The sequence below is a fragment of the Dreissena polymorpha genome, chromosome 8 (assembly GCF_020536995.1).
Source record: "Dreissena polymorpha isolate Duluth1 chromosome 8, UMN_Dpol_1.0, whole genome shotgun sequence".
In the NCBI taxonomy this organism is placed as follows: Eukaryota; Metazoa; Mollusca; class Bivalvia; order Myida; family Dreissenidae; genus Dreissena; species Dreissena polymorpha.
Window position 1 is genome coordinate 104,525,124 of NC_068362.1, and position 14,695 is coordinate 104,539,818.

The 14,695-nt window shown below is 39.0% G+C and overlaps 1 protein-coding gene across 1 annotated transcript in view; it reads right to left on the reverse strand.

Annotated features, from left to right (window-relative positions):
• LOC127841264 (zinc finger protein 492-like) overlaps positions 1-14,372 on the reverse strand; it is a 219,297-nt gene extending 204,925 nt beyond the window's left edge. Inside the window, exon 1 of the mRNA XM_052369945.1 lies at positions 14,320-14,372. Within this exon, the coding sequence (XP_052225905.1) occupies positions 14,320-14,338 (19 nt within the window). The 5' untranslated portion in view covers positions 14,339-14,372. The remainder of the gene's footprint in view (positions 1-14,319) is intronic.
• Between the last annotated feature and the right edge of the window lie 323 nt (positions 14,373-14,695).

Here is a 14,695-nt window from a genome sequence, read left to right on the forward strand (position 1 = left end):
TCCTCCATCTGCTCTCAATGATAATAAAAACTGTTTATTTAAGAAAAAAGTATCTCTTTAAATGCAAACTATAAAACTCATGGTACGTCATTTTCCTAAGTGAAGTGTACCGTGAATTATAAGACGGGGATTTTCAAATTGAAGATGGGAAAAGCAGGTAACGAAATGTTTGCGCATAAGGCACTGCAGTTCATATTAAATTATAACAAGAGCACCGCATAACGGGTGCCACGCTCGGCTACGGGTGCAGTTTTGAACAAGAGCACCGCATAACGGGTGTCACGCTCGGCTGCGAACGCTTGTCAGAATTTGTTTTTTAGAGGTCACAGTGACCTTGACCTTTGACCTAGTGACTCACAATGGGTGTGGCTTGTAGAAGTCATCAAGGTGCATCTACATATGAAGTTTCAAAGTTGTAGGTTGAAGCACTTTGATTTTAGAGGCAATGTTAAGATTTATGTAAAAGTTTTATATCAGAGGTCACAGTGACCTTGACCTTTGACCTAGGGACCAAAAAATGGGTGTGGCATGTAGAACTCATCAAGGTGCAACTACATATGAAGTTTCAAAGTTGTAGGTGGAAGCACTTTGATTTTAGAGCCTGTGTTTGAGTTTGATATAAGAGGTCACAGTGACCTTGACCTTTGACCTAGTGACAAAAAATGGGTGTGGCGTGTAGAACTCATCAAGGTGCCTCTACATAAGAAATTTCAAAGTTGTAGGTGGAAGCGCTTTGATTTTAGAGTTAATGTTAAGGTTTTAGCACGACGCCTACGGCGGACGGCGGACGTCGGACGAGCTGTCTATGACAATAGCTCGGGTTTTCTCCAAAAACAGCCTCGCTAATAAATGAAAGCTTGTCAGATATTTTTTAGAGGTCACAGTGACCTTGACCTTTGACATAGTGACCATAAATGGGTGTGGCGTGTAGAACTCATCAGAGGTGCATCAGTTTCAAAGTTTTAGGTGTAAAAACTTTGATTTTAGAGCCAATGTTAAGGTTTTAGCACGACGCGGACGGCGGAGGTCAGACGGCGGACGAGACGACGAGCTGGCTATGACAATACCTCGGGATATTTCCGAAAACGCCGTGCTAAAAACCAATGGACGAGTATATTAAAATTTAAATTGAATGCAGCTCTAACAAAGCAATGATTTATTGCGTCATATGGTCCTGCAAAAGAACGTGCGTCACTGGGTCTCTACTGGTTTCAGAGATGATTTAAAAATTTCTTGTTTTAGCTCTTTCTTCTCTTACATTCTTATATATCCTCATAAGTCTTTTCACGTTTTTAAGGGACCACTCTGTATATACAGATAACCAAACAGTCACACCTTACACTCTTTAAAGTCTTCCTCCCATGGATACATGGATAGCCAAACATCTAACACTCTTTAAAGTCTTCCTCCCATGGATACTTGGATAACAACACATCTAACAATTTTGTAAGTCTTCCTCCTATGGATACATGGATTACCACACACCTAACATTTTTTTTAAGTCTTCCTCCCATGGTTACATGGATAACCACACACCTGACACGTTTTTAATCTTCCTCTAGTATGTATCCTCATACGTTTCTTTGAATCACCACAATAGTTTCAAGTATAACCAATCATGTTTCTTCAAATCACCACAATGGTTACACGTATAACCAAGCATGATTATTCACATCTACACTATGGTTACTATGGTTACAAGTATAACCAATCATTTTTCTTCATATCACCACTATGATTACAAGTATAACCAAGCATGTTTCTTTAAATCACTACTATGGTTACTATGGTTACAAGTATAACCAAGCGAGTTTCTATAAATCACCACTATGATTAAAAGTATAACCAAGCATGCTTCTTCAAATCACCACTTTGATTACCAGTATAACCAAGCATGTTTCTCCAAATCAACACTATGGTTACTATGGTTACAAGTATAATCAAGCATGTTTCTTCACATAACCACTCTGATAACAAATATAACCAAGCATGTTTCTTCAAATCACCAATATGATTACAAATATAAATATGCATGTTTCTTCAAATCACCACTAAGGTTTAACCTAACAAGTATAACCAAGCATGTTTCTTCGAATCACCACTATGTTTACTATGGTAATAAGTATAATCAAGCATGTTTCTTCAAATCACCACTATGGTTACAAGTTTAACCAATCATGTGTCTTCAAATCGCCACTATGGTTACAAGTATAACCAAGCAGGTTTCTTTTAATCACCACTATGGTTACTATGGTTACAAGTATAACCAAGCATGCTTCTTCATGTGTCTCTTCATGCGATCACTCTGGATACATGCATAACCATACACGTAACACTTGGACCGTCTCTCGCCTGTATGTATCATCATGTGTCTCTTCAAGTTACCACTTAATTTACATGCATAACCACACACCCCACACTTGTACGGTCTCTCGCCTCTATGTAACAACATGTGTCTCTTCAACGAAAAAATTTGTTTAGGTGCAAAATCACACTCCTCACACTTGTATAGTCTCTCTCCTGTATGTATCCTCATGTGTCTCTTCAACGAGAAACTTTTTATACATGCAAAACCACACACCTCACACTTGTATTTTCTCTCTCCTGTATGTATCCTCATGTGTCTCTTTAAGTGACCACTCAAGTTACATACATAACCACACACCCCACACCTGTACTGTTTCTTTCCTGTATGTATCCTCATGTGTATCTTCAAGTTTTCATTCCTGTTACATGCAAAACCACACACCCCACACTTGTACGGTCTCTGGCCTGTATGCATCGTCATGTGTGTCTTCAACGAAATACTTTGATTACATGCAAAATCACACTCCTCACACTTAAACGGTCTCTCTCCTGTATGTATCCTCATGTGTGTCTGCAAGTGATCACTCTGTTTAAATAAATAGCCACACACCTAACACTTAAACGGTCTTTCTCCTGTATGTATCCTCATGTGTGTCTTCAAGTGAGCACTCAGTTTACATAAATAGCCACACACCTCACACTTGTATGGTCTTTCTCATGTATGTATCCTCATGTGTGTCTTCAAGGTTTGACTCCTGTTACATGCATAACCACACAACCCACACTTGTGCGGCCTCTTGCCTGTATGTATCGTCATGTGTGTCTTCAACGAACTACTACGTTTAAATGCAAAATCACACTCCTCACACTTAAACGGTCTTTCTTCTGTATGTATCCTCATGTGTGTCTTCAAGTTACCACGTTGTTTATATAAATAGCCACACACCTCACACTTGTACTGTCTTCCTCCTGTATGTATCATCATGTGTGTCTTCAAGTTACACTTCTGGTTACATGCATAACTACACACCTCACACTTGTACTTTCTCTCTCCTGTATGTTTCCTCATGTGTGTCTTCAAGTGACAACTCTGTTTACATAAATAGCCACACACCTCACACTTGAACGGTCTCTCTCCTGTATGTATCCTCATGTGTGTCTTCAATTGACCACTATGCTTACATAAATAGCCACACACATCACACTTGTACAGTCTCTCGCCTGTATGTATCCTCATGTGTGTCTTCAAGTGACTACTTTGTTTACATAAATAGCCACACACCTCACACTTGAACGGTCTCTCTCCTGTATGTATCCTCATGTGTGTCTTCAATTGACCACTATGCTTACATAAATAGCCACACACATCACACGTGTACGGTCTTTCGCCTGTATGTATCCTCATGTGTGTCTTCAATTGACCACTCTGTTTACATAAATAGCCACACACCTCACACTTGTACGGTCTCTCTCCTGTTTGTATCCTCAAGTGTATCTTAAGGTGACCACTGTATTTACTGGAATAACTGCAGATGTTTTTCTCTCTGACGAGGCCAAGTTCTCAGGCGAATTCGTCTCCGTACCAGACAAGCAGTTCCGCTCCTGTATCAATAGCAATATAAACAATTTATTGTTTTTTGTTTTTGCTTAAGTCTATCTTTATATATGTGGATGTATGTTTGCTTTATACTGTATGTATTTTTAATCATTTAAAAGTCGAAATACATAGTACATACATATTTATATATATACAACATTTATTTCTGAAAATGTGCATGCACGTTAGTTTTTATAATTAAATTATTAGTTAATCTTTATTATCTGAACAAACATTTCTACTGCAATTCAAAGATCACTCCAATTATTTACATTTTCTGAAAGAAGAAGAAAAACTTTGCGGTCGTTTTGAAAAAAATATGAGATTTTAGATTCTATTTAATTAGTGATGCAACACTAGAAGACACACTGAAACAGGGTTGTTTACAAAAGTATTTACCTTTTTCTACTTTCAATACTTAAATGTGATGCAAACCTTCTTTTATTGTCATGAAAACCTAGACAACAAATAATTATTATTAGAAGGAAAGAAAAAAACTCGAACATATCTTGACGTTTATAAGGTCTTTCTAGGCCTAAGGCTGCTGTATGCAAGGACCTGGAGTGAATCTCAGACCGCACTCAGACTTAAGAAGAAGTTTGAATTATAGCTCCAATGTCCAACTATTTATTTAATACTCAAGGTATTTCATTCACGTGGCAAGAACTGTGGACATATGAACCACTTCAGCTAAGTTTCCTCCTGCGGGCAGTGAACGACATGCTTTTAACCCCCACAAATCTTCATCGATGGAAGCCGACGGAAGACCCTACTTGTTCTTTGTGTGGGAGTATAGGAACGTTGCGGCACATTCTGTCATTGTGTCCAACAGTCGTTGCACAAGGGCGCTACAAGTGGCGCCATGACCAAGTACTCAGAATGTTGGCCGACGCCCTAGAAAGAGAGGGGAAGAAGGACAGACCCCAGAATTAATTAGGATCCCAATTCATCAGGTTTGTCAAAGAGGGAACAACAAAGCTCACCGCCACAACCAGTTGCAGATATTGTATTCTGCAAGATGCAAATGACGGAGAGATGCGTTGAGACCTTGGGTAGAAACTAGTTTTTACCGAGGAAGTAGCCCAACATAGTGCTATGGTCAAAGGCATGGAAGCGGGTGATCCTTATAGAGCTAACTGTGCCATTGGCGGAGAGGATCGAGGAGGCCTATGAGCTGGAGAAAGCCAAATACCAGGATCTGGCATATGTATGCAGATATAAAAGCTGGAAGGCATGGATCTTTCTGGTCGAAGTGGGATGCAGAGTATTTCCATCACAGTCGGTGTGGAAGATGTTTTGAGCGCTGGGCGCCGAGGGAAGATTCAGGAAGACTACACTCCACGCCCATGGCAAGACAGCTTAATGAGCATCGAGTTGGCTCTAGTTAAGACGCAGCGAACCGAATTGGCAGCCATCCTAGATGAGGCAGTGATTGGCAATCACTACCTGCCCCGCCACCTCGAGATTGTACCAAGCATAAGGGGGCGAAACAACCAATGACAGGTGGAGCTTGGCTGATGACGTCTACGTTCAGCAGCTTGTTCTGCCCGCCAGAAAGCCCGACCGCCCATCTGCCCGCCCGCCCGCCGACATTCGCCAATCCAATAAAAACCAGTTTTTTTCCTTTGGAAAACCTGGTTAAAAACCAAAACTTTCCTGTATGAGGACAATCGAGCAAACTCATATGCGCTTGTGCAGGGAGTTGAACCCGTATTACCAAGGTGAGACTGCTCTGATCAGACACAACCTCATTGAATAGTCATATATTTAGTCATACAACATGCCTGTATACCTGGTGAAACTGGCTTCAATGTGCAGAAAAAGATGCCTCCTTTGTACTGGAATGCTACAATGTTCTGATCTTCCTCCGTCATTGCATAGTTCACGTATCTCATCCAGTTAGAGGTTGCCTTGTTCTGGGCATCTACAAAGTGGCTCGCTTTGCCTTCCTTATAGATCTGATTGCATAGAATCTTACCGTAACAAACAACAACTAAACAAAATGGATACACAAGAAAACATGAAACCTAATATAACTTGTTTTTAAGAGCAAAATTCAATTGTTAGACTAGAACACCAAGGATTGCATTTCTAAACTAAAAAGCGGCAATTATCATACACTATTTTCAACAGAACAAACAGAATTAGTAATTCGTTCTTAATTTTTTAAGTTTCATTCATGTAAAATCGTATAGAACTTTACATTTTTGAATTGCATACTTATTTTAAATAATTACTGAATCAGTTTAAAAAAAAGATGTGTGAAATCTATTAACGACAGCATAATTATCTAGAACACAAAATAGTGACATCAACTTGAAATGTGTCCATGATACGAAGGCCCAAACAACATATTTGGACATGAACGAATCCATATTTAATCCTACAGTGGACAAATAGAAACAAGAGGGCCAAGATGGCCCTAGTTCGATCTGAGAGGAGTCGGTTCATATAATCTTTACCAAATGTCACACTTGACCTAGATATTGTCAAGACAAACGACCTGGTCAAGTTTCATCATTATTTCATCTGCGAGTCATGATCAATGTACCTATGAAGTTTCATGATCCTAGGCGTAAGCATTCTTGAGTTATCATCCGGAAACCATTTTTCTAAGTTGAGTCACCGTGACCTTGACAGCCATTGTGTGAATACGTTTTTTAGCACTGTGACATTGACCTTTGACCTATTGACCTGATCATCGATAGGGGTCATCTGCGAGTCATGATCAATATACCTATGAAGTTTCATGAACCTAGGCATAAGTGTTATTGAGTTATCATCCAGAACCTAGTTTACTATTACTGGTCACCGTGACCTTGACCTTTGACATAGTGACCTGAAAATCAATAGGGGTCATCTCCGAGTCATGATCGTTGTGCCTATGAAGTTTCATGATCCTAGGCATAAGCGTTCTTGAGTTATCATCCAGAAACCATTTTACTATTTCAGGTCACCGTGACTTTGACCTTTTACCTAGTGACCTGAAAATCGATAGGGGTCATCTTCGAGTCATGATCAATGTACCTATAAAGTTTTATGATCCTAGGCATAAGCGTTCTTGAGTTATTATCTGGAAACCATTTTACTATTTCGGGTCACCGAGAACTTGACCTTTGACCTAGTGACCTGAAAATCAATAGGGGTCATCTTCGAGTCATGATCAATGTACCTATGAAGTTTCATGATCCTAGGCCTAAGCGTTCTTGAGTTATCATCCGGAAATCATTTTACTATTGCGGGTCATCGTGACCTTGACCTTTGACCTAGTGACCTGAAAATCGAAAGGGGTCATCTACGAGTTATGATCAATGTACCTATGAAGTTTCATGATCCTAGGCCTTAGCATTCTTGAGTTATCATCCGGAAACCATTTTACTATTTCGGGTCATCGTGACCTTGATCTTTGACCTAGTAACCTGAAAATCAATATGGGTTATCTGCTAGTCATGATCAATGTATCTATGAAGTTTTATGATCCTAGGCATAAGCGTTCTTGAGTTATCATCCGGAAACCATTTTACTGCTTTGGGTCACCATGACCTTGAACTTTGACCTAGTGACCTGAAAATCAATAGGGTTCACCTGCAAGTCATGATCAATGTATCTATGAAGTTTTATGATCCTAGGCTGAAGCGTTCTTGAGTTATCATCCGGAAACCATTTTACTATTTCGGGTCATCTTGACCTTGACCTTTGACCTAGTGACCTGAAAATCAAAATGGGTTATCTGCTAGTCATGATCAATGTATCTATGAAGTTTCATGATCCTTGGCATAAGCGCTCTTGAGTTATCATCCGGAAACCATCTGGTGGACGGACGGACCGACATGAGCAAAACAATATACCCCCTTTTCTTCAAAAGGGGGGGGGGGCATAATGAGAAAACTGCCCACCTCCCAGCAGCCATGTTATTCAACTGACCGGAACCATTTTTGAACTCAACTCTCGTATCAAGGAAACAAATGTTCTGAGCAAATTTCATGAAATTTGGGCCAAAAATGTGACTTCTACTGTGTTCACATGTTTTCACTATATACATAAAGAGAAAAATGCCCCGCCCACTGGCGGCCATGTTTTTTCACCGATCCCGACCATTTTCAAATTGGTCCGAGATATCAATAAAACCAATGTTTTGACCAACTTTCATGATGATTGGGCAAAAATTGTGACTTCTAGAGTGTTTACAAGGTTTCTCTATAGCCAAATAGGGAAAACTTCCACTATATACATATAGAGAAAAATGCCCTGCCCACTGGCGGCCATGTTTTTTCACTGATCTCGACCATTTTCGAACTCGTCTAAGACATCAATTGAACCAATGTTTAGACCAATTTTCATGATGATTGGGCAAAAATTGTGACTTCTAGAGTGTTTACAAGGTTTCTCTATAGCCAAATAAGGAAAACTGCCCCGCCCACTGGCGGCCATGTTTTTTAATGGATCGGAACCACTTTTGAACTCAACCAAGATATCATTAAGACAAAAATTTTGACAAAGTTACATGAAGATCGGACATGAAATGTGACTTCGACAGTGTTTACAAGATTTCCCTTTTTTTGACTTAGTGACCTAGTTTTTGACCTGGCACAACCCAGTGTCGATCTCGGCCGAGATTTTATTGGGACAAAGCTTCTGACCAAGTTTCATGAAGATTGGACAAGAAATGTGGCCTCTAGATAGTTTACGAGTAAATGTTAACGGACAGACGGACGGACATACGGCGGACAAAGACCGGTCACAAAAGCTCACCTGAGCAATCAGGTGAGCTAAACATTCCAAAATTCAGCCAAAACTGTCAGTTGAAATTACTCTTTTAACAATCATCTGCATGTACACACTAAGGACAATCAGCTCTTTAAGCCTGAGCAAAATCTGCCATGCACTTAGAGGCATTAAAAACTTAAGTTTTGGACTCTATATTCTATAGTTAGTTTAAACTAATTTATTTAAGATCAATTGCATCGAAAGCCTCAGGCTTATAGAAACGCTCTCGAATCCGTTTCATGTGCCTATAATAACCAGTACTTGGTGTCTTTGGGGACGATCTAGAGAATGGTCCCCGAGTGGGGATCGAAACCGTGACCTCCCAATCGCTAGGCGGACACCTTATCCATTACCCACGGCGAACTTTCTATACTCGAAAACCAGACAAAGGGCCCGTACTCTGCCAAACATTGTCGCAGAAAGAGTTCCTTTAATAACAATTATCTTCAGAAAATAGAGATAACTCATGCCACAATGACACAGACTATTTTGCATGTTGTCTTCACAAAAAACAGCGGACACCATGCTCAATGTATAAAACGCACTTAGTGACCCCATGACCTAGTTGTAGACCCGGCTTGACCCATATTCAAACTTGACCTAGACATCATCTAGATACAACTTCGGATCAAGTTTGGTGAAGATCGTATGAAAACTACTTGAATTAGAGAGCGGCCACCATACTCAATGTTTAAAACACACTAAGTGACCCCGTGACCTAGTTTTGGACCTGCCATGATCCATTTTCGAACTTAGTCTAAACATTATCTATATACAACTTCTGACCAAGTTTGGTGAAGCTCTGATGAAAACTACTTGAATTAGAGAGCGGACACCATGCTCAATGTTTAACACGCACTAAGTAACCCCGTGACCTAGTTTTTGACCCGATATGACCCATATTCGAACTTGACCTAGACATCTGACCAAGATCGGATGAAAACAACTTGAATTAGAGAGCGGACACTTAATACGGACCGACCGACAGACCGACCGACAGGCAGACAAGCTCACTCCTATATACCCCCCCCCCTACACTTTGTTAGTGGGGGTATAAATACCATTTAAAGACTGCTAGATAGATAATGCATTTGTTTTAAATGCAGTTCTTCATTTTCAATCGTTTAGACTTTAAGAAATAATCCTTGCATTTCAAACTTAACAATAGTACCAAACTGTCACATTTGAGTGGCATATATGAAGTATAAAAAAACAAGAGCTTTCTCACAGACGTGACGAATACCCCCACATCCCGCATTAACACAGATTATTTTGCATGTTGCTCAATGCTTGACATGCACCAAGTGACCTCGAGACCTAGTTATTGAACCGGCATGACCGAGATAGCATTTAGACGTAACATCTGACAAAATTCGGTGAAGATCAGATGAAAACTACTTAAATTAGAGAGCGGACACCATGCTAAATGCTTGAAATGCACTAAGTGACATCGTGACCTCGTTTTTGATCCGGCATGACCCATATTCGAACTTGACCTACATATCATCTAGACACAACTTCTGACCAAATTAGGTGAAGATCGGATGAAAACTACTTCAATAAGAGAGCGGACACCATGAGAAATGCTTGAAATGCACTAAGAAACCTCAAGACCTCATTTTTGACCCTGCATAACCCATATTCGAACTTGACCTACATATCATCTAGACACAACTTCTGACCAAATTAGGTGACGATCCGATGAAAACTACTTCAATTAGAGAGCGGACACCATGCTTAATGCTTGAAATGCACTTAGTAACCTCATGACCTCGTGTTTAACCCGGCATGACCCATATTCAAACTTGACCTACATATCATCTTGACACAACTTCTGACCTAAATTTGGTGAAGATCGGATGAAAACTACTTCAATTAGAGAGCGGACACCATGCTAAATGCTTGAAATGTACTAAGTGACATCGTGACCTAGTTTTTGACCCGGCATAACCCATATTTGAACTTGACCTAGATATCATTGAGACACAACTTCTGACCCAATTTGGTGAAGATCGGATGAAAACAACTTCATTTAGGGAGCGGACACCATGCTAAATCCTTGAAATGCACTAAGTGATCATGTTACCTAGTTTCTGACCCGGCATGACCCATATTCAAACTTTACCTAGATATTGTCTAGATACAACTCTTGACTATGTTTGGTGAAGATCGGTGAATACTATTTGAATTAGAGAGCGGACACTGCTGTGGACGCCGGGGTGATTGTTTTAAACGCACTTAGTTACCATGTGACCTATTTTTTGAACCGGCATGACCCGTATTTAAACTTGACTTGCATATCATCTAGACACAATTTCTGTCCAAATTTGGTGAAAATCGAGTGAAAACTACTTCAATTAGAGAGCTGACACCATGCGAATTGCTTGAAATGCACTAAGTGTCCTCGTGACCTATGTTTTGACCCGGCATTGCCCAGATTTGAACTTGACCTAGATATTATTTAGACACAACTTCTGACCAAATTTGGTGAAGATCGGATGAAAACTATTTCAATACGAGATCGGACACAATGCTAAATCCTTGAAATGCACTAAGTGACCCCGTGACCTAGTATTTGACTTTGCATGACCCATATTCGAACTTGACCGAGATATTGACTAGATACAACTTCTGCCAAATTTGGTGCAGATCGAATAAAAACTATTTGAATAAGAGAGCGGACACTGCTGTGGACGCCGCCCGCCCGCCAAGGGTGATCTTATTATACGTCCCGTTTTGACAAACGGGCGTATAAAAAGGTATCAATGCATCAAACTAAACATCACCTCACCTTTACCTGCCAGCAATATCCTGATTTCTGATTTTCAGCAATGACATCGCCCCCATACGGTCCAAACATAACCCTGCATTCCAGTCCCTCCTTAGAAAATACTCCAAGACCAGCTCCAGCTATATTGGACGTTTTGATTTCAAGGCAATCGGGAATGGTATGGTCAGCTTTGAGGGGGTCCCCTTCTGGCACCTGCAGTTTATATTAAGGTGTATTAGAATGTACTGGATGCACTCTTTTGTATTAGAATAAAAGGGCATATTTATGGCATTTCTTAAATATATTGACATATTAAATTAATGATTTTTTTTACATTCATTACATGTAATACAAATCTCAAAAAACACAGTCTCATAAGCATATAATTAAATGTTTGTTTTACCCTTTTATTTTCTCCACCACATGTAGTTTATGTTTTAAATATGAAAACAGTTCTACCTCTTTGTCCTGTATGTATGTATAGGGTCCATGGACAGGGAAGTGCCCTTCAAACTCCTTGTTGCATTCTCCACAGTCTAAGAGAGCAACATAAACACAAGGCAATAATCAAACTAAGTAAATGACAGGCACTGGAACATCAGATTTAAAGAACCCACTTATATGTATTATGAATGTTATTAAATTGCTAATTAAGAAATATATCTGAAAGACAGACTTTGTATAGCAACACCCTAATTTATTACTATTCCCAGAGTCACCAGTTCATATAAAAAAAAAGTTCATATGATTTCATCAAATGTTCTTTTTTCTTTCTAAGTTGTGTTCAACACATGATCTGACAGAAAAGCAAATATATCCCCATCTTAATGTAGGAGCATAACGAGGGAGCCATGATGACTCACCTGAGATTAAGGTAGAATGTTAAAATAGGTCAATCCTTTGACCTAGTGATTTAGTTTGCTACTTCATGTGACGAGTACTAATTTATGCCTCGAAATGGTCAAGAAAAACATTAACAACAAGTTTAATCGCAATGAGGCACATATTAGGCCTTTGAAGTGCTATTAGTATTTTTATCATATTTGACATAGGGACCTCATTTTGGACAACGTCTGACCGCAATTTTAACTTGCTACTGTCAAGATGAACATTATGACTTATGTTCTTCAAGATTGACTATTTAAGCGGCTTGTCATATGGTGACAAGGTTTTTCTGAAATTTACCCAGTGACCTAGTTTTGTAACGAACTTCATCCATAGTTGCACTTGGCCTAGATATAATAAATTTAAACATTTTGACCAAGTTTTTTTCAAGATTGAATCTTAAACAAGGCTTTAAATGTTAAACAGGTTTTCAAAATTTAACTTGGTAATCTAGTTTTAACTCAATTTAACCCATTCAAAAATTGCAAAGTTTATCATTTTGACCAAGTAACAGCATGAAAGATTCATACATGTGCCTTTTATAGTTGTAAGACACTAAATATACTGACAAAGTTTTATCAATATTGACTTAAATGTTTCCTATCGAGTGGTTACAAGCCAAATGTTGACCATGTACAACACATCACACCGAACATAAGACATAGCTCAATAGCTTAACTTGTAAAGGTGTCAGGGGGGCAGTGGATATGTCGTCCGCCTAGCGACCGAAGGTTCATAAGTTCGATCCCCACCGTGGAAGCGTTCTTTAAATATCTCTAAAAGAGACCAAGTACTGGTTCTAGAAAACGGATTCGAGAGCGTTATAAATAAGCCTAAGACTTTCGATGCAATTGAGCGAAAATAAAATAGGTTTAAACTACATATATTAAGTGATCAGAGAGAGCTAAAAAAGATTATTATGTTTGTTGGTCTTCAGCGAGACTTTCTAGTGAGGAAACGGATGTTTTGTTCAGGGGCTTACAGAGAAAATGGTCATTATCTCGAGGTTCCAGGTTCATACAGCTGGCTTGGTTTTTCTCTTGAAGACTGTACTCAGTCTTTTCTTTTTCTGGGGACTTGGCTTTGTTCATTCTCTGCAATAGATGATATGTAATTATGTATGTTAAGTTTCAGCTCTCTATCAGAAATATTTTTTGAGTTATGGGAGAAAAAGAAGTCCTTACTCAAGTTGTCAAAAATATCCGAACCACAATATCGATTTGCACATGCTAGGGACGTCCTTGACAAATCTATATGGCCCCCTCCCATTGTTCCCCTCATAAAGTGCGAGCATAAAATATAACAGACACAGGGCATTTATTCTGCAAATACTGGTCAACGCATTATTTTTATTCTTTACAGTCGACTAAACATTAAGGTTAATCCAGAAGTGAAAGTTTCAGCTAATTCTGCCAAACAGTTAAAGACTTAAAACATAACATTTTGGGATTATATTTACTTAAGAGGAAAGACAGACCAAGGACCATAATGCCGCGAAAACTGGTTACAGCAAATCTTTCTTACCTTATGATCATCACACATGTCGGAATGCCCTTCATTTGTGAACAATTGAGCAAGATCCAACCAGTGGTAAAATATAGGTTGGAACACAAGCTTCATGACTGACGGACACACATACGTATGGACCAGCACATTGCTTAATACCTCCCTTGCCATGATTTCGATAAGAGGAAAACAAAATACCGCTAACTTATATGTACCTTAATTTTCTTCACACCGTCACCCTTTTTGTTCAATTTCATCTCAACTGGTTTAAGAGAAAGGGGGACAGTCCTTGGCACAGCATTCTCTGCACTATCTGCAAATATATCATTAAAATTAAACTACTATATTTACTAAGTTAGTTTTAGCCACAAGTAGCCAAAATAATAATTTATAATTTATGTGCCTCTTTTTCATTCATGATTCCTTAATTTGATTTATCCCCCTTAATATATTGAATCTAAAATTATGATAAATAAATGTAAACTACCTCTTGCTGAAGGACTCATTGGCTTGACCACGCCACTGTATGAATCTTCACATAGAAATCTCTTTGGTGCCACAAGAGTTGAATGACAGCTCTCACTTTTTCTTTTTTCTCTTTCAAAGAATATCTCTACAAAGTCATCATCTGAAGATTCAACACTCAAATGATAATAAATTATTGCTGCAGTCGTCTCTGTCAAATATTGAATGCATCATAACAGAAGGACATAAGAAATGAAGAAATGATGGATGTGTGTTAACTGACATCTTGGATCAGATTGTCCAGTCTGCACCGAATGTGTTGATTGTGAAACAACTGTATGTAATATACCATTAGAAATGTTTCACACTCAACCTCAGGGCTTTTTTCCAATCATTTA